Source organism: Marmota marmota, unplaced genomic scaffold (genome assembly GCF_001458135.2).
Source record: "Marmota marmota marmota unplaced genomic scaffold, marMar, whole genome shotgun sequence".
Classification (NCBI taxonomy): Eukaryota; Metazoa; Chordata; class Mammalia; order Rodentia; family Sciuridae; genus Marmota; species Marmota marmota.
The window spans coordinates 3,435,669-3,460,342 of record NW_026000141.1 but is presented as its reverse complement, the minus strand read 5'-3'; the positions used below and the strand labels follow the sequence as shown (position 1 = coordinate 3,460,342).

General features: G+C 53.7%; 1 protein-coding gene across 1 annotated transcript in view; it reads left to right on the top strand.

Annotated features, from left to right (window-relative positions):
* Positions 1–24,674, top strand: part of Tmem132c (transmembrane protein 132C) — a 267,501-nt gene that overhangs the window by 232,601 nt on the left and 10,226 nt on the right. The window contains exon 5 of the mRNA XM_048785911.1: positions 17,460–17,603. Coding sequence (XP_048641868.1) covers positions 17,460–17,603 — 144 coding nt within the window. The remainder of the gene's footprint in view (positions 1–17,459; positions 17,604–24,674) is intronic.

Here is a 24,674-nt window from a genome sequence, read left to right as displayed (position 1 = left end):
CTGGGACTGAGGAGATTCCTGGGATATGGGGCTTCCAGTTTTGACAATGGGACAATCTACGCAAACCAAGATGAGGTGGCCACGTTTCTCCCAAAGGGACTCTGAGGGCAGGATGTGGTCACCTTCAGATGGCCTTGTCACCTGCAAGTGGTGCCTCTGGCTTGGCATCAGTTTTGCTGTTCACATCCCACAGTTGGGAGGCATCACACAGGTAGACCTGGATCCTGGCTTCTCTGGAAACAAGCAGAAGGTCCAGCAATGTGCAGCCCCAGAGGCGGCAATCGGCAGGGTGATGGACACTGCACCCGTGGGCTTCGGCAGGAGAGCCAGCGACCGAGTCTCTCCCACGTCCTTTGTGCCTATTCGTCTTGGCTGTCCAGCCTCTGCAGGCATCTCCATTGGAAAAATGCACACAATTAGCCAGTGCTTGGAACATCCGAGGTACGCGGTGACGCAGCCCTTGTAGTTTATGATTTCTACTTGGTAATTGTACCTCTCAGCTCAAGAGGACTGAAACCATTTGGCAATAAAAATGAAGCACCAGACACGTGACGGCGAAGATGAACTGTGGAGACATTATCCTGCGTGAGAGAGGGAGTCAGAAAGAGCACATGCCCTGCGACTCCATTTATGTGAAATTATAGAATAAGTGAATCCTTAGGCAGAATGACTCGGAGACCGCCCAGGGCGGAGAGGGGTGGGCGGAACAGTTACAGGGTGCAGAATTCTTTGTGGGCTGATGGAAATGTGCTGAAATCGATTGTAGAGAGGGCTGCACGAGTCTGTGAATCTACTAAAAGCCATTGAATTTCCCATTTTAAATGGGTGAATCGTAGGGCATTAGAATAGAATCTTAATAAAGTTATTTTTTAAAAAGTTCTGCAGCCCAGCTTGCTTATCAGCACAAATGCCACTCTGCTCTGAGATCAGGGCTGGGGAAATGAAGAGATGCACGGAAATCACTCAGGGGGATGCACAAGTCTCCGGGTTGGATGCAGACCTGGAGATGACATCCTGATTGTGAGCCCTGACTCCTCCCCCTGTACACACTCGGCCAGCTCCAGCCTCCAGTTCTTGGCCTATGCTGTGGTCCCCATGAGTAGCAGCTGACCCCCATCCAAAAATGCTATTGCCCATTCAAATAGAACCACAGTGCAGGCTCGATCTCCTGTTACCTGTTGGACCAGTGATGGTGTTCATCGGAGAGACACACCCAAGTCCTAAACCCTGGTACTGCGAATGACACCTTATTTGCAAATAAAGTCTTTGCAGAGGTTCTTAAGGGTCAGGATGATGTCATCCAGGACTAGGGTGGGTCCTACACCCCATGACAAGCACCCTTAGAAGAAATGGAAAGGGAGAAGATGCCATGATAGGCCTGGAGAAGGGAGACAAGCCGAGCATGGCTGGTGGCCAGGAGCAGCTGGCACAGGCCAGGGAGGGTCCTCCCCCAGCCCTCGAGCCCCCCGTGAGAGCACAGGCCTGTGCACACCTTCCTGTTGGACTTGCCCACACAGCTGTGAGAGGGTACCTTTCTATTCTGTAAGCCACCAGGTTTATGGTCATTTGTCCCAACAGCCAAAGCCGACTAACAGAAGAGGGACAATATACTTCTCCCCATTTTAAAGCTAAGTGGAGGTGCAGCACAGACATTCAGCCAGGAAGCGCAGCGGAGGTGGTCAGTAGGCTGCCTTCCAGGTGCAAGCCGGCCCCTCTCCACCCCCACCTGGACCAGCCCGGCAGAGACCAAAGGTTTTCCGGTGAGCGAGGTAAGCAGCGTCTGCCTGCCCTGCCTGCTCTCCCTTATTACTGAAAGCACCTCCCACCAGCCCTCAGAGACGGCTTCTTTCTTAAATTTGCCTGAAAGATCACGGAGTCGCCCAGCTGGTTCCTTTTCCTTTAATCATTTGAAAGAAAGAAGCGAGATCCACTTTTCTCCCCGGGGCTTTTATTTGTCTAATATGTCTGCAACTCCATGTAGGACAAGGGATTTCGCAATGGGATTATTGCTTGTGCTCAAAATTAAATCTGCCAAGCGGGGCTGGGGCACAGGGAGCTGGAGTCTCTGCTAATTCACAGACGCTTGGAGTCCATTCGCCCTGGAGAAGAGCACCAACTCAGGGTCCCGGTGTCAGCACCACCTCACAATCCAGACTCCGCCTAGGCTGGTAGAGGCCATGGATGAAAGTTATTTTAAAAACTAGGGAAAGGGGTGGGGATGTGGCTCAAGCTGTAGCGCCGCTCGCCTGGCATGCGTGCGGCCCGGGTTCGATCCTCAGCACCACATACAAACAAAGATGTTGTGTCCGCCGAAAACTAAAAAAAATAAATAAATAAATATTAAAATTCTCTCTCTCTCTCTTAAAAAAAAATATTCTGCTTTAAAAAATACTAGGGGAAAAAAAAAGAAAAAAGATCCTAATTTTACAAGGAAAAAATGAGAAGGGTGAAATGTTAAACGATTCTGATGATGTGTATTTTGATAACTACTTTAGATTGCAACCCAAAAATGCTATTGCTGTTGGCTACAGCAAACTCTCCCTAGTTTGCTTCTTTTTTCCTCCTCCTTTTTTTTTCAAGTTGGAGGTGAGCCAACATACCTCCTCGTCATTCTATCATCTGGTTCTTCTCAACTTCTCTTACCATATAGATTAAATTTGGTGTTAGAGTTATTGTTTGAGGAAATCCGAGCCTCAAAATAAACATACAGATAGAATATCAAAACATGAATTTGCACCAGGACTTACAACGGTAATTAATTTTAACCCAAATGTTAGGAGAATGGAAATGCTTAGCATCATTAGTGACTGGGAAATGCACAGAAAGCCACAGGGAAAAGCCGCCTTCCCCCAGCCCCCGCGGGATTGCCCCAAAGTGAAGAGAAGGACCCGCAGGGTGCTGGCTGGGTGTGGAGGGAAGCCCTGCTCTGTGTTGGGAAGGAGGAGATGAATAGATGTTAGAAATGGTGGTTTCTCTGGTGTTACCTGTGCACGCTGTATGCCCTGGGATCTGCAGGTTTACAGAACAAGAACACCCAGCACGGGATGCCCATGGGCAGGCACTGCTACCTGACCGTCAACCCAGGTTCCCACAGTGGGTGATAAAGAAGAAACAAACCATGGAACAGGCAGACGTTAGGACAGTCCTGACAATAAGCAGGAAGACCACGGCTGTGCCAAGCAAGGGTGACAGGGTAGGCTTCTCTTCACGTGAACTTTCTAGAAACAGCAAGACTTCAGAGACAGAAAGCAGATCAAGGACAGCTTGGGGTTGGCTGTCAGAGCAGAGATGAACTGCAGGGGGCCCAGGGAGCATTCTGAGCAAGGGGACATTCCAAGCTGCGCTGTGGCAGAGTTGCTGGCCGTGCTGAGCAGGACTGAGCTTCACCGCAAACACATCTCACCTCAGCAGGACCTGGAGCAGCCTGCAAGGGTCAACCCCCTTCTGCTCTGGTCACTTGGGACACGTGCCGTGTTTCCCGTCTCTGCCACAAGGGGGTAGTGTCACCCATTGTCATGCGGCAGCTGCTGGTCTTTCAGTTTCTGGGAATGGTCCAGTGGGATTCCTGGGGTTGGGATGGATGGGGGCCAGCAGAGCTGAAAGGGAAAATGAGTCCTCTATGTTTCCCACTCAGTGGGTTTTACTGGGCACCGAGACCTGCGGACTTTCTGGCCTTCACTGACTTACACCTGAGCATCTCAGGGAGTCTGAGGGCTTGCTGGGAGGACAGTGCCTCCAGCCACACCAAATCAAGCTTGGGACCCAGGTGAGGTTGTCTCCAAGCCACAACCCACAGAGAGCAGAGATCCACAGAGCTGTGGATCCCCAAACCCAGCGCAGGCTGCTCCTCCCAGCCCCTGGCACTGACTGGCTCCCATTAGTGCTGGTTACCAACTCAGTGGGGCCAGCTGCATGCTTGAGAGTCTGGGCCAGTGTGATGCGAGAACACTAAACAACTCCTGAGGTGCCCTGGCTATCCTCTCCCTGACCAAATGAAGACCCTGCACCAAATCTCCACCACCCATCCTGCAGGACACCTACATCCCTTCCAGCAGATTTCCTTTTGCTCATTTCTGTGCTTATGACCCAAAGTCCTCATTGGATGAAAGTGGGTAATAGGATTCTAAGGGCACCAAGAAGGCCCACCTCAAAATTCCCTCCCCGGTAGCTCCAGGGGTTGACTTGGAGCCCACCGCTGCCCATCCATCCAACTGGCAAACATCTCCAGCCCACTGGGGTTCTCTTTGAAATGCCAGTGCCCCTGGCAGGGTCACCCTTTCACTCGAGTGTGCCTGTGGAGAGCTGGCCTGTGTCCAAGCAGATGCTGGCCTGGCTTCCCTGGGTATTGTGCTGGCATGTGTCCTGCAAGCTCCACGGCAGACACTCCAGAATGTCAGATTTAACTCAGCCAGGTCCTCACGGCCCTCAGCAAAGCATGGTACCAGCCATTCTGGGCTCCCCAGATGATGAAGGGGACTCAGCAAATCCTCTGACACTGCACTGAGACGCTGGGCCCTGATTGTCACACCAGAAGAGAGCAGAGGGCTGGCACTCTGGCGTTTCCCTGACTCAGCCTAGAAGGGACCACACCGTTTGCCCTCTCTAATGTCAATGGCTGCAGGCATCTGGGACATGGCCTCTCCCTTGGCTCAGGAACAAGAAGAGGACCAGTTAGGCATGGGCAGCAGGAATGTCTCTCTTCCACCCAGTGCCTTTGGCAAGACAGAGGGTTACAAGGAGCAGAGAGAGCACATATACCAATGGCCCCTTTTCCTCCTCCACGGCAGTCAGAGTAGCCCTCCCTTGGGGCTGCCTTGGGCACCTTGATGAGAGGCAATCACGTGTGCAAACTCAAAAGTGATGCAGGAGAATGGAAAACAGGGAGAAAGACTACCTACAACCTTGGAGAAATAAAGTACAAATTTGCCAACAACAGCCTCCTTCTTTGCTAAGTTGCAAACAACGACATTTCTCAGGGACATTGGTGCCACTTATTTCATGTGTTGCCCTAGAGGATGATCCATCTAACAAGCCAGTTACAGCACTGGACCTTCTGAGAACGATGCCTGCTGAAATTGAATTGCTTTCTTGTTTTAAATGCATGTTTGGGGATAGAGACTCTATCTTGTATTAGAAGCAAATTGACAGATAAGTAAAGTTTGTCTCCTGCACCCCTGCTTTGGGCCGTGAGTGAATTGCAAGTAAATGAGGTGGGCGTTGGGTTTCCCCACGGTGACAGGACCCAGAATGATTGCTTTGTTAGCGCGAGCCCACAGAGCTGTTAGCACGCGTCCTGGGGGAGGGAGGGAGATTTGCTCGGCCACCTTTCCAGAGCTGCAGCTCCCCAGGATGGATGGGTTAAGTGATTTGCTATGGAGCTTCTGCGTTCCTCCCGTGGTAACTGCTGGCAGAAACGCGGAGATTCAGGAGGGCAGAGGGCTGAGACTTGCTTTTAAGTCCGTGTGACTAATGCAGTCAGCACAGTACTCGCAGCGGAGACGCTGCAGGCAGGGACCCTTGTAGGTCGTTCAAAAAGGACGACTGTCTTTTGTACTCTGACCTTCCAGATGCCCAAGGAGACCCAGGAAGACCCTTCAAGAGACTCATTAAAAGATCGTGACTGGACCGCTTCCCACCGATTAGGGGGTTATGGTGGTCACTCAGCACGCAGGAGAAATTGCAGAGAGAATCTCACTTGTTACCTGAAATCTCCATTAAAATGGTTCCAAATGGCGAATAATCAAACTCCGCCAGCTAAAGTGGCACAGGCTCCAACTAATCAGAGCAAACCAGAAGGTAACATTGGCCAATCAAAAAGGAGCTGGCAGGAGGGTGTGGCCGACGTGGCCTGGCTCTGGGTGTGTCCTCACGTGTCCACTGGTGTTGGAGCAGGTGCGCAGAAGCAAGTTGACCCTCACTGTCCTGCACCTCGCTCTGACTTCTGCCTCCACCTGGGGTTCCACCCCGGCTTCTGGATCTCCTACTGCCCAAGCGAGGCCGCAGCTAGCTCTAGGGCACCTTGTTTCCTGGTCCCGGCACCATCACGGGCCCTGAGCCCACCATGGTTCCTGGGCCCCCACCTCCTTCCCAGGGCTGGCGCTTTAGGACCGCTCTGCCCAGTGTCTTGATTGTGGGGAGCAGGCCAGGGTCCCTTTTCCGAATTCGAGGCCTTTTCTAAATGCACTGTGCCCCAATATCCTTATCCTAAATACTTCCAGAAACTCCAACTAAAACCATCTGCAGACCATTTCTTCTTTGTGTCCATTGCCCTTGTTCCTGATGCTGGAGGTGGAACGGTCAACAAGAGATACACAAGACCTCTCTATGCTGCCTCCAGCCAGAAGGGAGACTGGCCCAGCCCCAAAGCTGGGGGTCAAAGATTTCCCCAAAGGAAATCCTGAGGCATAGGCAGTGGGAGCTGTGGAGGAGGTAGCAGGGGAGGGCTGGGGTGGGAGGTGAGGGTAGAGCCCTGTGGCATCTGGGAAGGGCTGTCCAGGCAGGAGGAGCAGGATATGCAGAGCAGTGAGTGCACAGTGGCTGGAAAGTATAGTGTAGGGGGGCAGAAGTAGGAGCCAGAGGCCCAGGGTCCAAATCCTGCAGGACTTTGGCTTCCCGGGGAGCAAAGCAGGGCCTTGTCCCTTGCTCAGGTCTAAAGGGTTGGCCCTATCTGCTGTGTGGAAGGTAAACTCAAAATATGATCCACATACATGGGCTAGACAGTGGGAGGACCCAGGCGCCACCCAGTACCACATGTCGAAGGAGTCCCTTGTTGGCCGAGGTGGGGGCCAGTGCCAGGATCAGAGCTGCCCAGATCATGCCCAAGGGCACTTTTTGCATCCCCAGATGAGAAATGAGCAGATCAGCCTCACAGCATCCCTTGGACCTCTGCTTAAAACTCCAAAGAGACACAGGATCCAACAAAGAGCTCCTGTGCCCATAGAGGGTCACCTGAGAGGGCCATTTACTGAGAAGCAGCTCAGAAGGGATCAAGATTCCTGCCGATGAGGTGCCATCTAGGAACACTCACAGGCAGAGCACAGAGTCCTCAGAGTCACAAGGAGCTGCATTCAGGAAGACAGAGGGAGCTGGCTCCCTCGTGCCTGTGAGCAGAGTGCCCCCTGGCCTGGGACAGGACACCAGGCTGTGGTCAGCATCAGCTTCTCACCTCTGCCCTGAGCATGGGACCTCCATGTCTTTATGAAATGATCCCCCAAAAGAAGGCAGAGGAGCGCATTGCCTAGTATTAAGAAAAGTGCACGGGCCACCCTGGAGAGGGGAAGTCATAACGCTACAGGACGGTCCTAACTTTGCCAGTAGAGAGGAGCTGGGGAAAAATAATTTGCCTCAGAGAAGTCTGTGTCCTTAGCTGGTTTTTTAAAGGACCTTCTTCAGCCCCATCCCACACCCAGGAGAAACCAAAGCCTCCAGCCACAGGAACAGTGGCCCTTCACTGTCACCAGCAGTGTTATGCAGAAAAGCCCAAAGCAGAACAAGCCACCAGCAAGTGGGTGCACAGAATCAGGTCTCTTCCTATAATAGAACGTCATCAGGCAACACAAAGAGACGGAGCACTGCCACCTGCCACTGCAGGGATGCGCTGTGACAACGTGACTGAAAGAAGCCAGACACAGAGGCCACGTGTGACATGACTCCATTTACAAGAATTGTCCACAATAGGGGAGGCCCTGGAAACAGAGCAGGCCAGTGGCCAGGAGCTGGGCAGGGGGGCATGGAGAGCATGGCTGTTCCCTCTGGAGGATGAGACTGTTTTGAAGATGGATAAAGTGACCTTGGGCCTGGCGAGTAGCACCCTTTAAATGGTGCACCCTATGGTGGTATCTCAATGAAGCTTTTTTTTTAAGCTTTCCTGAGATATTTAATGTACTCATCTGCTTTTTCAAGGCCAAGTTGCACTATTTTAAAGGTATTTATGCCACATACGGCTGTGGCTCAGAGATTGGCTTTAGGGTCAGACAGGCCAGTGCATCTGTCCACCCCACGCTGCCCAGGGGTGGTTCCTGCTGTGAGTGTGGCCACTTCCTGCAGTTTGGTTTCTGGACCTGTGAGGTGGGGAGAATCACGTCACCTGCCCATCAGGAGGAGATGCTCTTGGGAGATGCAGGGGCACCGGAGAGGGTAGTTTTCCCAAGCTGGGCATTGCCCCGTGGGCATCTTCCCAAGCACTTTTTAAATCAATTCTACCAAAAAACAACAACAAAAAAACCGCAGAACTGTGGGGGCCTTTTCATCAGGAAAAGGGAGCAGAGAGGCTGTTGGCCAGCTGACGGGGCCATCCAGACTGTTCTACTGGGCCTGCCATTCAAGCCAGTCAGTAAAAAGGTCCCCTACCCTGGAGAGGGAACTGTCACATTGCGCCACCCAGCAGAGGGAAGGCTGCCCTGGGGGCGGCTATGAGACCCCTGTGATGCCTGAGTGTGCACCGAATGTGCTCCAAATCCCTGGGTTATGTAGAGGGTGGGCTGTGCATGACCACGTCCACTCGGTGGTGATCAGATGGCACTTCTCTGTGGCTCCCAGCCCTGGATCCGGAACCACGGTCCCTGCCACCTCACTAATCAGCTGGCAGGCGGCTGCCGGGCACCATGCATCATCTTAACCGGGAAGCCGTGAGCTGGGAAAACGAGGAGCTCTAGGAGTAATTTGTCTGCGGTAAATGAGGCTGAGCTGTCAATCTCCGCTCCCTCTCTCCTCCCACACCAGCCAGCAGCATAGGACGGCAGAGCCACCACCCCACCTGCCCGCTCCTGCAGGCATGCTGCCCCCAGCGTCCTCACCCTCGGTCGCCTTCTCAGGGTTCCATGACCAGAGAGGTGTTGTCACACAGTGTAGTGTGGCAGTCTTCATCCTCCACTCCCTCAAGTGTAGGAAGAAACACCGAATGAGTTAGCCTTCGATTCAACTGAGAATGTCAGAACCTCTAAGCCGACAGCTGAACATAAAGGAAGTTGGTTTCACACTCACGGACAAGGCTGTGGCCACTCTTTAGTCCTCAGGGATTCAGGTTTCCCACATCTCTGTATTCCACTGTCCGTAGTGAATGGCTTTCATTTCCCAATGGGCCTCATGGTCCAAGATGGATGGTGTTGGTCCAGTCATTGTAGCTAGTATTCCAGGTATCAGGAAGGGAAAGGGGACAACAGGAGTGTCTGTACTTCCTGAGTCCAGCTCCACCAGCAGATTTCCTGAAGTGATGCTCACTGTCTCTGTTTCCATTCGCACCGCAACAGTAGTCCTCAAACTTTGGGCAGTGTCAGAATCAGCCATTCGGTAGGTCTGGGATAGCAAGCCACCATCTGCTTTCCCAACAGGTTCCCAGACATCACACTCTGAGAACACTGTGCTGGACGCCAGGCACAGGCCACCCTGTGGCCAGAGGGAGGCGGGGGAGTGACTCCTCTGGTGGGGCATTCCACCACACCCGAGCCCCTAGATCATGGCTCACTTACAGGACAAGAGAGTGATAGTGAGTGGCAAAAACCTCTTCTGACTCCATGTCTTGGCTCTCTCTCCTCCAAATCCAGTCGGCTTTCTTTTCTAGCCCCTGCCATGTTAGTGGCCCCTCTAGGTCTCTGGGTCTCTGAGTAGCTGCAGATGCACCAGGCAACACCTCCTCTTGCCTTTTCACAGCACACCTTCCACCCAGAGGCCCCTCCTCCCCTTGCTCATTTTCTTCTAAAAGAGATCTTTTCCTTTTGCTCAGGAGGCAGGTGGGGGCTCCTCACCTTCCACTCCAATATTTTTGGGGGGATACCAGGGATTGAACTCAGGGGCACTCAACCACTGAACCACATCCCCAGCCCTATTTTGTATTTTATGTCAATACAGCATCTCACCGAATTGCTTAGTGCCTCACTTTTGCTGAGGCTGGCTCTGAACTCATGATCCTCCTGTCTCAGCCTCCCAAGCCACTGGGATCACAGGTGTGCGCCAACGCACCTGTCTCCACTCCAATTGTGACTAAGATGTTGTCCGTGTCTGTGAGCCTTTACCCCGTGGGCATTGCTGGCCTATTCTCCCTCCTCCACAGACCTGAAGAGAACTGGTTTTCCTGTTGAATGGGAGGGAAGGAGGGATCACAGAAGGGGAAACGAAACCTAGGTTAATATCTCAAAATATCCCCACAGACAGACAGCGGGTAGTTGCCTCTGGGGAGAGAAATTGAGGGCGAAGATTGGAAAATGTGACATCAGCTGTTGTGGCCTGGATGGGAAGCGTCGACCAAAGCTCCTGTGCTGATGCAGGAATGCTCAGAGGGGAAGTGATTGGATGGCGAGACCATCACCTGACCAGTCCATCCTGGTTGGAGTGGACTGACTGGGTGGTAACTGTGGGCAGGTGGGGTGGGCTGGCTGGAGGAGGTGGGTCACCAGCAGCATGTCCTGGAAAGGGGCAGTTTCCCTGAGGGCCCCTCTGTCCATCCCTCTCTGCTTATGGTCACCACGAGGTGGACATCTCTGCTCTGCACACCCTTCAGGCGTGGTGTTCTGCCTCACCTAGGGCCCGAGCAGTGGAGGAGGCCTACCATGGACTGAAACCTCTGGACCATGAGACAAACAATCTGTCCCTCCTCTCACTTGCTCTTGTCCAGTATTTTGGTGACTAACTGAGACATTGGTGTGGAGAGGTGAGGCTGTGCTGTGACTAAACTGACCAAGTGATTCCAAAGCCTTTGGATCAGTTTGTGGGGGCATTTGGAGAAGTTTGGAGAGGCAGGATGGAGAAGGCGTAGAAGGCTGTAGGTGGAGCTGAACAGGCATCTCTAATGGGAGCTCGGAAGTCCAGACCGCTGAAAGCAATGTGGACCGTACCGCGAGGCTTCAAAGGGAAATGAAGACCTCTTAGGAGTGGTACCACAGCCCATTTGCTTTATGTCCTGGCAAACAACTTGTGTGTCTTATGCCCCTGTCCTGAGGCTTTGCATGAGGCTGAATTTAAAGGTGATGGACTAATTAACCTGGTAGTGGAAATTCAAAGGCAGCATAGCATTTAGGAGGTGGCATGGATCCTGATGGCAGGTTTGCTGTGAGGGTTGGGAGCGGACAGCAGAGATGAGGGATTTATAAAATTTTCAGTCTGGCCAGAAAAGTGTCTGTAAAACTAGGGCCAAGGAAGTCATAATTATTAAAGGGACTATAGCCACTAATGAGATGCTAAGTACTCTGCACAGAGACACTCTGGAAAGACAGCTTAAGGGCATCTCAGGGCTTGGCAAGGCCAGACCCATTGCAGGCTCAAAGATATGCAAGGAAAAACTCCTTTGAGAAAAGAGGATGGGGCCACCCTCTTTGCACAGGGGGCCTAAGATGGCATTTGAACAGCCAAGCCACGCAGGCCCTCAGAGGCTGCTAAAGTCAGGATCCCAGGAACCCCAGGTACTACACAAGTGGGTGGCACACCTTGGCATCATCCATGTGGTGCTGGCTCTGCAGGAATACAGGAGGCCGAGGCTAAGGGGTCATGGAGGTTTCCATGAGGCTTCCATGAGATTTCAGAGGAGGCCTGGGAGGGAGGGCTAATTGTGGTCGATTCAGAATCCCTGAGAGGGCTGTGGGTGAAGCTGGGGAGGTAAAGCTAATGCTGGAATGGAGACCTCGGGGATGAAGAGGTCCAGTGACGAGGACTGTCTGCTGAGGAAATCTGCTGGCTACAGAGAAAGGCAGGTTAGAAAGGAGGCCAAGCAGGTTGTAGGACGGTGGGACTCCCCAACCCTTTGGTGAGCCCATCTCACCACCATGTGCCCCATATGCCAGGGGAGGAGCGACAGGATATGTTTGTCCAGCTAGATTAGGTCTTGCCTTCTACTCCCCTTTCCCTGCTTTATGGAACGGGGGTTCACGCTGTGCCACCGCACATGGGTGTATGTAACTCACTGTCGCTCATGGCCAAGAGTCTGCCTCGAGTCTCCAGGAAGACTTGGGCTTTGGGGCAGTGTGGGAACTGTCAAGACCGTGAGACTCTTGGAGATGAGCTAAATGCATTTTTTTTTTTTAGAGAGAGAGAGAGAGAGAATTTTAATATTTTTTTTTTTTTAGTTTTCGGTGGACACAACTCTTTGTTTGTATGTGGTGCTGAGGATCGAACCCGGGCCGCACGCATGCCAGGCGAGCATGCTACCGCTTGAGCCACATCCCCAGCCCTAAATGCATTTTTTATTATGAGGTGGACATGAATTTTGGGGGGCCAGAGATGGAATGCTATGGTTTGGAAGAAGTGTCCCCCAAAAGCTCTTGTGTTGATATAGGAATGTTCAGCTGGAAGTGATAGGATTTGAGAGCTGTAACCTAAGTAGCCCATCCTCATTGAACAGACCAACTGGGGGTGACTGTAGGCAGATGGGGTGTGGCAGGAGTAGGTGGGTCACTGGGGGCCTGAGAACCTGCCCTATGACCCCTCTCCTCCCTCCCTCTTTCTGCTTCCTGACCACAACGTCCTGAGCAACTTTCTTCCACCATGACCTCTGGCCATGAGGTTCTGCCTCACCTTGGGCCCAGAGGAAGGGATGCAGCCAACCATGGACTGAAACTTCTGGAACCACGAGGCAATAGAACCTTTCCCTCTGCTAACTTGCTCTTGTTGGGTATTTTGGTCACAGAGACGAAAAGCTAACACATATGCCACATTTTCTCTTTTACAAACAAAAATTTTGAAACAAACATCTCAACATCTGTGTGTTGCACATCACATAAACGACGGATTGGTCTTTATTTTATTTTCTGTCCTTTCCCCGACACAGCCCCAATGTTGGATATGAGGTGTTCCCCAATAGCTCCAAAGAGCAAAGAGCTTCCTGTGGGAAGCCTGGTCCCTCCCCACCCACACCTCACACCAGACACTCAGCACCCAGGCTTACCAGCTGCCCTGAGGCCACTGGAACTTGTTCCACACCCCAGTGAGTGACCCCAAACGTCACCAGATCTAACTCCCCAACCACCCAGTTATTCCCCTGGTTCAGTCGAGGAAACCGATGCTTGGAGAACTAAGCGCAGCCAGAGAAGGGCAGAGCCAGGACTCAGGGTGAATCCATGTCCTTGCTCTTAACCTGCTAGACAGCCAGAAATGTGGTCAAGCCATGTGTGCCGGCCTGGGTGGATGCTCCAGGCCTGCGGGACCATGGCTGCTCACCCAGCCCTGGGCCTGGGTTTCCCCATCTGTAGGCTATGGACCACACGGCCACCAGCTTTATGGACCCTAGGCCAGTGTCTTGCCCCTGTGCATGAGCTACCTTCTCTTAGTCCTGTTTCCAAGGGGAACAGCTGGTTGGCTCACCAAGGCCTCCTTGGGAGCCCAGAGTCAGCGGGTCCAGCCTGGCCCAGGCCTCTTGGTGGGTCCACCTCCTGCCCACCCTCAAGTCTTCCCTCCTGTCCTCCCTCGTCACCCACGCCTTCCCTCCTTCCCTCCCTCCTCCTTTTCTTCCTCTTTCTCAGACAGGATCCCTGCGCCCTAAGACCTACCTCTTGAAAGTTCACCTCAGGGGCTCCCACCTTTGGCAGGTTCGGTGGCCATCACTCCATCCAGTTCCAAAGTGCTTTCCTGAGCACAGCACCATCCATGCGCAGCGCCCTCTGCCAGCTTCCTGTCCCTGTGGACCAACTCGCCCTGCATGTGTCCTGTGAAGGAGCCGCGGAGGGCACCCTTCAGCGTCTGGCCCTCCCACTTCACACATGTCCTGATGCCCCTCCATGGCTGAGTCACCCTCGAGGGTGTCACTCATGTTTACCCTCTGCTCTGCCCCAGGGGTCAAGACCCGGTGACCACAGCGGGCCCCTTCCCAGGCATAATTTGAGGCGGTTCACACCCTGGGTCTCACGCTCCAGAAGCAATTCTATGCTCTTTATTGATTTAAAAATTAAAACAGCTCAAGCAATTAGCATTTATGAGGATGAGTCAACAACAAAGCGTGTTTAATCCAAAGCCTCGGGCTCTTTGCAAATTTGAAATGGCAGTGATTTAAAGTGCCCTGGGCCACTGACTCTCCACAGCAGAGCAGAGCAGCTCTCTGACGGTGGTGGAAGGGACAGAGGGAGAGCACAGAGGAAGAGGAGGGAGGAACCTTTAATGACACCAATATCTCCCAGGCAATAATGACGGCTTCAGCACTCTGCGACTGGATTGATAAGTGCATGCTAAACTCTGCTGGGGCCGACAGGAGTTGTACGACCCCGTGGTCTCAGGCAGAGTTCTGCTTTCTATGAGGATGAGCTCCTCCCGGGCCAGAAGGGGCCAGGGATAGGCAGCCAGCAGTATAAGCTTACTTGGGCAGCCATGAGAGACAGGGCAAAGGGAGGTGAGCAGTCCCTGCACAGGATGGCTTCAGTGAGTTTCAGAAAATAATGCAGCTTTATGCACTTAAATAATGTCCTGGTCAGCAATGAATTGCATCAACTGAAAAGTATTTGGGGGTTGCAACCAGCCACATAGAACCCTGTGTCTACACCAAAGTGTCTCTCTCTCTCTCTCTCTCTCTCTCTCTCTCTCTCTCTCTCTCTCCTCTCTCTCTCTCCTCTCTCTCTCTCTCTCTCTCTCTCTCCTGGGGATTGAGCCCCAGGGTGCTCNAGTGTCTCTCTCTCTCTCTCTCTCTCTCTCTCTCTCTCTCTCTCTCTCTTTCTCTCTCTCTCTCTTTCTCTCTCCCCCTCCCTCCCTCCCTCCCTCTTTAACTCCATCTTCACCAGACCCTGAATCTTGATCTTGGTCTTGAGGTCTCCAGAGCTGTGAGGAACAAGTGTATGTTGTTTGCAACCCTCCCCATCTGTGGAATTTTGCTGTGATCAAATGGGCTGAGTAAGACAGATGTCTAGATCTGACAGCCAGATACCCAGGGATGATGGAGCCCAAGCCCTCATCTGCAAAAGGAGGGAATGGAGATCCAGAGAGAGAGAGAGAGAGAGGTGGTCGCAGCCACTCAAGTCAGTGTTGTTTGTCACAGAGAAGAATCCAGATTCCCAACTCCCTATGCTCACTAGGCAATGAAAACTCCCTGCTCAGGAGAGTGACTCCCCTGCCAGGGGACCTCAGGCTACTGGCCTGCCTTGGAGGCATTTCCTTCTGTCCCCTGTTCTTTTCATGGCTGTTAGCGTCCTGAAATTCATGTGGTCAGGAAGGCTGAGGTGCAGCCCTGCCAGCCTCCGGGCAATGCCAGTTTCAGATAGGGAGTGTAAAGGTAGGACAGGGTGAGTGTGGACATGTGTGCAAATGAGTGTATGCATGAGGGTGTGAAACCCCAACAGCACTAGGAAACTAATCACAATTAGTCGGCCAGGGAGCCTGCAGCTTTAATGAAGCCGTAGCTCTGTGGAGAGAATGTGCAGGTCCATCTCTGAGCACATTACCTGTAATGACCCTGGAAATGGACTCGGGGGCTCCTGCGGTATTCTTAGCATCTCTAAAGCCGTTCTGAAAGCAGCCCAGATTACAGCCCCAGCCTCAGGAATCCTGCGCACCAGGGACAGACCTGGCAGAGGGTTATTAACTGCTAGCTCATGAGAAAGGCTGGGCTCCACTCATAACCCAAGCCTCTGCCCACGGTGCTCCTGCTTACTGCAAAAGGTCACCAGTGTCAATTGCTTCCCAGTCTCCTGCTTCAAACTGGAGCAGCACTTCTGGAGAGGGACTTCAGGGGAAACCGACCCGAGAGTAAAAGGTCTCAGCAGATGTCCCAAGGCCAAAGACCCTTTCGTACCCTCATTTGGCCATCAAGAAAAGGCTTACAAAAGGAGGTTTCAGGAGACGGTGCCATCTCAGGCACTTAAATAGTGTGCTAGACACATCACCGTCTGCGAGCAGCCTGCACCCTACAGATGCAAAAAGGTGTTTCTCCTCTGCTTTGCAAGTCGCAATGCCTGCAGAAGGAGGTAGACTGAGAATTTCGAATGACGTCAACATGAACAGAATCAGCCAAGCCCCTTGGCTGTGTCGGAGGGGGCTCCCCAGGGCAGCAGAGGAAGAGGGTCTGGTTTGCTGAAAAGTTTTCACTGAACAAGGAAACCCCTGCTCTGGAGATGGAGGCAGGAGAATTGCAAGTTCAAGGACAACTGGGGCAACTTAGTGAGACACTGACGTTGAAACAAAAAAAATAAATTAAAAGGGCAGGGGGGAAGGGGGGGTTGGATGTAGCTCAGGGGCAGAGCGCCCCTGGTGTCAATTCCCGGTACTGCCCAAAATAAAACAAAGTGCTTAGCTGGGTGAGTGTGTGGCACTTGCGGTCCCAACTACCCAGGAGGCTAAAGCAGGGTTGCTGGAGCCCGGGAGTTCAGGGCCAGCCTGGGCAACCTAACTAGACCCCCTCAAGCAAAAATCAACAAACAAACAAGACATGAAGCCCAGGTTCTAGGTCCACTGCTACGGTGCCACCAGCCCAGGCTCCGGGGCTGACTTGGTGGCCCTGCAGGGGGCAATCTGCTGTGGGCTCCACAGGAATCTCACCACTCTCTCTTTCTGGTAACATGAGTCTGATTTTTTTCAACCCCCTTTTTCCTATGGAAATCTGTTTGGTAGTCTTGTTCGTGAACATGCCGGGTCCTCCTCTGGGTGAGGGGTGGGCCCTGAGCCCAGAGGGCCAGCCAGAGACACCCTCCCAGAACGAGCCTCAGGCGGGGCCATGCACAGGTGGGTGGTTTAAGGTGTCCTGGCCATCTCGCTGGAATGACTGCCCGGGGGTGACCTGATCCCACCTTGTCGAAGTGCTCTTCCGCTTTCCCTGTGACTCTGAGCCACCTGCCACCTGTCCTGTCCTGTGGCTGCACTTCTATGAGGAGGTGACGACACATGGGATCTGACAGCTCTAAGGAGCATCTGGGATGAGCCCAGGGGCCAGGTGGAGGTGTGGTCAGTGCGTGCTCCTGCCCTGCCACCCATCACCCACAGGCCACCCCACCTCTAGGCCACAAGCAGGTCCCTGGAACCTCTGTCCTCATACCTGCATCTCATTTCCTTCCCCGGACCTTTGTGGCCGCCCCCCCCGGGAAGATGTTAGAATTGGGCCACGTAGGTCCCCCAGGATGGTGTCCACATCTCAAGATCCTGAGCCTTATCATACCTGCAAAGTCCCTCTTACCAGGTCAAGTGACATAGTCCAGACCCTGGAGGTCAGATGGCGGACATCTGCTGCAGGGTGACGAGAGCGCAACAGGCACCCTCCACAGTGTCTGCTGGCCTGAGGTACCCAGGGACACGCCTATGGCTCAGGACCGCAGCCTGGATGGTGGAGAATCACCGCCTGCTCCGCAGCAGAGAGGAAATGAACCAGTGGTCGTGGGGAGCCAGGAGGAGCAGCCTATGCAGACCACGCATTGGGCGTTCTTGAGAATCCGTCCCAAACTATGCCCTTTACATTTGAAGGAAGTGCCACAGGGTGTCTTTAACAGGGGCAGCCTGGTGCTTACCCTGGAAATCCCAGGGACGGAGCACCCCCCTGACCCCCACGTGTCTGGTTCTTTCGGCAGGACACTGAAATCCTGAACACAGCCATCCTCACAGGAAAGACAGTGGCGGTGCCCCTCAGGGTGGTCTCCGTGGAGGAGAACAGCGCGGTGACCGACATCTCGGAGTCAGTGGAGTGCAAGTCTGCGGACGAGGGTGTCATCAAAGTAAGTGACTCAGCGTGCAGCCACGGAGCGGTGGGGCTCAGGGGCCTCCGTTCTCTAGGAACCTCTGAGCTTAGGAGTCCGCTGGGCTGTTCTCACTCAGAACCTGTCCAGCGGGGTCCCTCGTGGTCCTGCTCAATTTTACCATCTTGGTAATCTGTCTTTCTCTTTCTTCTTCCCTTCCTCTCTCTCTCTCTCTTTCTTTCCTTCCTTCTTTCTCTATTTATTTAAGTGAACAATAAAAATCCTATCTACCTCCCGGGTACAATATGTTGTGTTGGGAAATGCTCAAGTGTTGTGGAGGAGCTCTTTCCGGCTAATTATCATAGGCATTGACTCACGGATCTTTTTATGGTGAGAACACTTGAAACAATCTCAGAAAACTTTAAAAATCGAGTGCATTGTTATGAACTGTGATCACTGTGTTGTAGAAAGAGCCCTTGACCTCGTCCTGAGTTAAATTCATAGAAGCAGAGAATAGAGCAGTGGTTGAGTGAGGCAGGAGGGGACGGCAGGACCGGGGGGACCAGGGTCAGAGGACAGGATCTCGGTTGGGTGAGTGACAGCTTAGACGGAGATGCCAGCCCATTCTCCAAAGAGAAGGAATCTATTTTTAGCTTCAAAACCCAGGAGAGAAACAAGACCCAGAAGCAGATCTCATCACAGTTACACCCAGGGTCATCCCTGGCTGCTCGGAAATGATTTTGACAAGGAGCCCGTAGCCAGTGTTTCCAGGAATGTGATCTGTACCTTTAGGGAAATGAGCAGACTCGAGCTGAGAATGTCCCCCTGAGATGAGTGGGGAGGTGACATCCCTGGCCATGGACAAAGCACAGCATGGGGGAGCATTATGAAAGGGGCTGGCCACTCAGGAGTGTCACCCCTGGGGCTTGAAGGCTGTGTCCGGCCGCCATGGGGAGGGCGTTCACATCTAATCAGTGCTTCTCTGCTACAGGCCCAGGAGGCTTTGGATTTAGGGAGCTCAGTTTGGTTGAGTCTGAAGACTCTGAGGTTTTGCCCAGTGCACGCAAATAAACCTTCCCGTCTCCTGGGTCTGAGACAGACACCAGCGGCCTGAGCTCAGTGCCCATAGGGCGATGCAGAGGACCGGTGACCCTGGCACAGGTAGCTGGCTGTGCTACAAGAGAGGAGCCGTGGCCTGGGGACATGAAGCTCATGTGATAGGCAGACAGTGGACCACTGTGGCCTGCACACCCCCCAGTCCCTATGCCCAAGCCCTGTCCCCAGTCAGGTGGTATTAAGCAGTGGGAGCTCTGGGTAGTAACTGGGCTTAGAGAGGTCACTAAAGTAGAGGTCCTGATGGGACTTTTGCCCTTCATGAAGAGGAAGAGAAGCCGGGTGTGGCAACACACGCCTGTAGTCACAGCCACTCAGGATGCCGTAGCAGGAGAATCACAGGTTCAAGGCCAGGCTGGGTACCTTAGCAAGAGCCTGTCTCAAAGCACCTCTGGGTTCAAGCCCCATTACCAAAGAAAAGCAGGGGGTGAGTAAAGAGGAAAACAGAAAAGGAGCTGCGGGGACAGAGCAAGAAGGCAGACATCTGCCAGCCAGGAGGAGTCCGGCCAGAGCCGGCCATGCGGCTCCCTGGTCTGCGGCTCCAGAGCTGTGAGAGACAGCTCGTGCTGTGAGGCTTGCTGAAGGCTCTCCCTGGGCCTTGGTATTTCCGAGGCAGGCAGCCTTGGGCAGTCCTCGTGTTCCTCCCGGCCCTTGGGACAGTCAGAGTCCCAGCATCCAAAGTCGTTTGGAGGGCATATGAGTTCCATCAACAGGTGAAGAGCCTGGCCCAGTGGCCACACAGCCAAGGACTTACGAACTCTGAGTCAGAAGGTCCTCTGGCTACATGAGGTAGACCCCGGGAGGGAGGCCTGGTGTGCTGTGCATGGTGATGCTGACATGTCAGAATTGTAGCCACGCATTTCAAAGATGTTGGCAAGTCCTCTGAGTCAGACAGCCATCTCCATGACCCAGTCATGGGACATTCGTGTCACCCATTTGCGGTCTGTTGCTCCTCCCGCCCACAGCCCCTGGCAACCAATTCTGTACCCGTGGATCTGTGTTCTGCTCTCCCTGCCTTTGACTTAGCATCGTGGGTTTGTTTGGAGCTGCACCACAGTCTAACCTAGATTGGCAGTTTGTTCCTCCATTGCTGAAGGATATTCAGTTGTCTGGGTGGACCCCACACTGTCCATCAATGGCTACTTTTGGAGTTTCTAAACAAATGTGAGCATGCGTGTGCGTCTTTACACAGAGGTGTTTTGGTGTCTCCTGAATGGATTCTGAGGACTGGAACTGCTTGGTCACGTGGTACCTTTCCAGAGTGGCTTCACGGCTTTCCTTTCCTGCCACTCGTGACTGAGGGTCCCCACTTCTCGGGAAAATCCAGCAGATCTGGAGACCCAGAAGCCACGTTCCCAGGGGAGAGCACACTGCGGGTGTCCCCTCTGCTCAGGCACCTGCCCGCTCGCCAGTCACCACCTTATGGCCTGTCTAGTCCTCCTGGCCCAGGGGAGCTGAGCCTGTCCCCAAGGTGGATGGGACTGTGCCCACATCACAATGTGGAGCCTGGGCCTGCTTACACACCTCTATTGACACATGTTTGTAATCCCCACGTGGAGATACTACTTTACAGCAGGGAGAACACACCAAGAGCACTTCCAGTGGGCAGGTCTGTGCACACTCTCGGCACACTTTTCAGGGCCTCGGGTGGTCAGTACTGTCCCTGTAGGCCTTCCTCATGCTTAAGTGATCACACACACACACACACCTGGGTGTGCATACACTCAGGACATACCTATAGGCTCTTTGTTTTGCAGGGACAGGTGACTTCCTACACACATTCCTCCTATTCTTCCTTCACCGCATCAGGACTGGTGCCTTGGGAAAGCTCAGCCAGGCCAGCAGGCAGTGCACAGTGTCCAGGGTGGGGGCAGGAGGAGCCGCAGCACCCTCAGGAAGTGGGCCATGTCTGTGCTGGTGCTCATGGGAAGGCGAAGGGCGTAGACCCTGGAAGGGCAGCCACTAGCAGAAGTCCCAGGACAGTGGCAGAAGAAGCTTGGGGTGGGTGGCAGAGCTGCGGGCACCGCCAGAGCACGTAACTGCTCCCACCTCCTGCCCGAGTGTGAGCATCTTTGAAATACAGCTGTGTCGTGCAGTCTGTGACACGGCATAGATTATTGGGTGGTGCTTGTCCTGCTTGATGCTCGAATCCCACTCGATTTGACAGTATGACAGTCAAGTTTTCATAAATCACATGCTAATTCATTCAACGAAGATTGATTGGCCAGAGGTGCCATCCTGGTTTGGGGCACACAGCAGTAAATAAGCAGGCGAGGAACTGTCCCTGGGAACCGGCATGCTGTGAGGAGGGGGAGCAGACAGGTGGCCAGAGGCAAGAACACCACGAAGCTGGCGGGAACCACAAGGGGTGACCATGATAGAGAGTGGCATGGGATGGGCTGCTTGGACAGGGTAGTCTCCCAGGTAAGGACATCAGAGCCACTGAGCCTGCCGTGGACTGTGCTGCCTGCCTGCCAGGGCTCTCGGCACCTCCCCTATCTTGAGTGAGGCTCCCCTGGGGTACCCTGGTTCACAGCCTGGCTTGTGCTTTCCCCAGGGGCTCCTGTGGTCACTGGGCCACATGTCACTAGGCCCCAGGGACGATTGACTGGGGAGAGAGAGATCACTAACTGAATTTCCAGCGCAGCCCGATGGACCTCCAGGGTCCATTCCAGCTAAGGGGATCCCGGCGGGAGAGAGTGCTCACAGGTGATGAGCTGACCGGTCTGTCCCAGGTCGTGGGGAGCAACCCCCTCAGGCATAGCCTTGGCTTTCCCCTGAACTGTGACCCCTAAACTTTGCTCTATGGAACTTACTCTCAATTTTGCAAGCTTGAGAGTGAGTTCTTGGGAATGGCCCCCCCATCTCTAGAGAGCCTGTAGGATGCACATTGCTTTGGGTGGCACCCAGGGCCGAGGGCGGACTTTAGGCAGAGGAGAGACTAGCAGTCCCCACTCCTGCTTCTCGTGGCCCAAGGGCTGAGGAAGAAGCACAGTCGGGCCTCTCTCTGCAAGAGCCGCCTGTCCTCAGGTGAGAAGAGGGAGAGGAGGTGCCTGGGCTGAGGCCAGCGAGCGAGGTACCTGGCACAGCCTGTCTCTGGACCTGGGTCTGCTGTGAAGCAAAGGAGCCTCCCCCCCCCCCGTGCAGGGTTCTCCCAGCGCGAGTCCCTGGGCCTGGGCCTCAGTGGGCAACTCCCATGCCTGCTCCCAAGCTGCTCTGCACTAGCCAGCTCTTCTCTGAACCCCAGCTGGTTCTTCCACCTGAGAAGTGGGGGTGCTCATGCCCACCTCCTGGAGTGCTGCGGCCTAGGACACAGTGTTGCTGGTGAAACTGACATTGCCACAGAGGCAGACCTAGATGGTGGCTCTCCACAGAGTGTCCCTGGGCCACTCGCAATGCCTGGAGGTGATTGTGGTCACCCCTGGGGCGGAGGCTGCTGGCATCCAGTGCTGGCTACTCATTGTCCCACCGTGCCCGTACAACAGAGAGGCACATGACCCTGCAGAGGCTGAGAGGACCACCTTCGCCCAGCAGACAGCAGGAAGCACACAAGCACCTCTGTGCGGCTTTGACTGGCAGCCCCCAGATGGAGGCCCGGTCTTCTCTGTCACTCACCATCTGAGTGAGTCACAAGGCTGGTGAAGTGCCCGGTACACAGCAAGGACTTAATAAATGCCATGCACTGTGGGTGTGGCACCCCTGTACCGACTCAGCTCTTCTCAGAAAGCAAAGAGCCCTTCACAGCTCCACGTCCTGGGGCGGGTAGACGTGGGTCTCGGGTCGTCACTGGGTAGCCGTGGGTGTTGGGTCATCCCTGGAAGGCTAGATTTGTGTCAGCCAGCTCCAGCTGTGATCATGCTGTGTGACAAAGGAACCCAGAAACTCAATGACTTACAACAGCAAGCCGTGGCTTCTCCCCAGGGCCCGTGGTGTACCACGGCAGCCCTTCAGGGGGCAGGTTGCCTGGTCTGGGATCCAAGGAGCCTGGGCTTCAGGTCAGCCCCACGTCTCATGCTGGTGCCCAGAGCAGCTGCCCCTCAAGGACATTCTGCTCAAAGTGGCTCAAGAGAACACGGTAGCCAAGCCAAGCCAGGCCAGCCCACTGGGGCCTCTGCTCACAGGTGCCCACTAACATCCCTCTTTAGAGGCATGGCCTCCTGGGCACTTAAAGAAATGCACGATCTGCTCCTTCTCCTCGATGGTCTCTACCGAGCACCTCCCACACCTGGGGACGTGGCTCCCAGTCGCTCCCTTTACACAGCTTATCTTCAACAGTCGGGAGCATTTGTCAGTCAACAAACATAATAAGCAGGGTCATTTCCAGTATTGTAAATGCCATGGAGAAACCACTAGGTTGCTGGGGCGAAGAGATGGGCAGGGCTGTTTGCAGTGGATAGTCGGGAGCCTCTCTGCATCTGCACTGATGCCCACGGGCCAACAGCTTGGAACAGTCTTCTAAGCAGCAGGAACAGCATGGGAAAAGACCCTAGGGGGTGAGCAAGCTTGGTGTCCCCCGGAAAGTCAGCCAAGATGGAGGAGTATGGGTGAGGACCGTAGGGAACACTGAGGTGGCACAAAGTCAGGGGCGTCAAGCTGGGGCCAGACTTTCATTTTATTCTAAGAGCAACAGGACATTGGAAGATATTCTGGTTTAAATTGCAAGTTGATCACTCTGGCAAGTGCAAAGTGGGGACTGTTGTAAGTTTCATTTTGAGGAAACTGAAACCCAGAGAGGTTGAAGAAATTGCCAAAGTCACACAGCTGATAAGTAACAGAGTCCAGAATCAAACCCAGGTGCATGTGACCTCGAAGCCATTGTAGTCTCCAGGCTCCCTTTGGGCTCAGGCGAGGAGGAGTACACCACAGACAGATCTTTAGGTTACTGAGCTGTCCAGTATGATAACCACTGACCACGTGTGCATCAGTAAATTATTAACACTGAATGAAATGGCTGATTCAGTCTCTTGGTTGTTCTAGTTCTTGGTTGGTCCCCGGCTTTGGCCACACATGGCAGTCGCCGCCATATTGAATCACACAAACCTAAGACGCTTTAAGGGAGGCACAGACCCAGAACCTTGCCTTGGAGGAGTGGAGGCCAGCATTTTTTCCTGGGAGAGGCTGATGGAAAGAACATACATATGGAGCTGTCCAGGAAGGAGCGGGTTATTCTGACCCTCCATCGAGCCACAGAGAATGTTCTCTTCTAATATAAGACTTTTGCATAAGATCAGACCTTTTGTTTGTGAGCCAGATTTTACTGGAGCTTAGGGAGGCTCCATCTGGATTTGCTTAACTGAGAAAAGAGGTTTCTACATCCAGGGACCCTGGAGCTGAGGTTTTCATGGGTGAAAAGCTCGGGCCAGGTCCATGATGCCCAGGGTCCAGTCCAGACTGGGACCTGGGTGGCTGGTTTGCTTCAGGGAAGACTGAGTTCTGGCAAACAGTGCACCCGTGGTGGCTCTCCCCAGACTCCTCTGCTGAGATCAATTTGAGAGCCAGGGTTTGGTCTCAGCAGCATCTTATGCCAACTCTCCCTATCTTCATTGAGTGAGCAGGTGCTGAGCCGCCAAGACCCCCACATTGGATTAGCAAGGAGAAACGGTATCATCAGTGAAGGTCTAGGGCAGGTGGCTGCGGGGGACCCTTGAATCAATCCCTCTGACCCTCTCAGCACTGTTTGGACTGTCAATGTCATCCTCAATGCTGGGTAGAGATGCCCCAGGCTCAAGTCCTGGGCCTTGAAGCCCTGGAGACCTATGTGGAAATCCTGGGATCCCTGTCCTTGGCCAGGCCAAGCCATGTGCCTGTTCTGAACTAGTCACCATGGCCAGGGAGGGAAGATCACTTGTCATGATGTGTCCAGCCACGTACCTGACACCAAGACCTAGGGGATAGGGATGTGAGCAGTTCCCCAGAAATAATTAAACAATTTTCCCAGGAAATAGAAAACAGAGGTGCTGAACAGCAAAAGCAGCAAATGCACACCCTCTCTGAGCT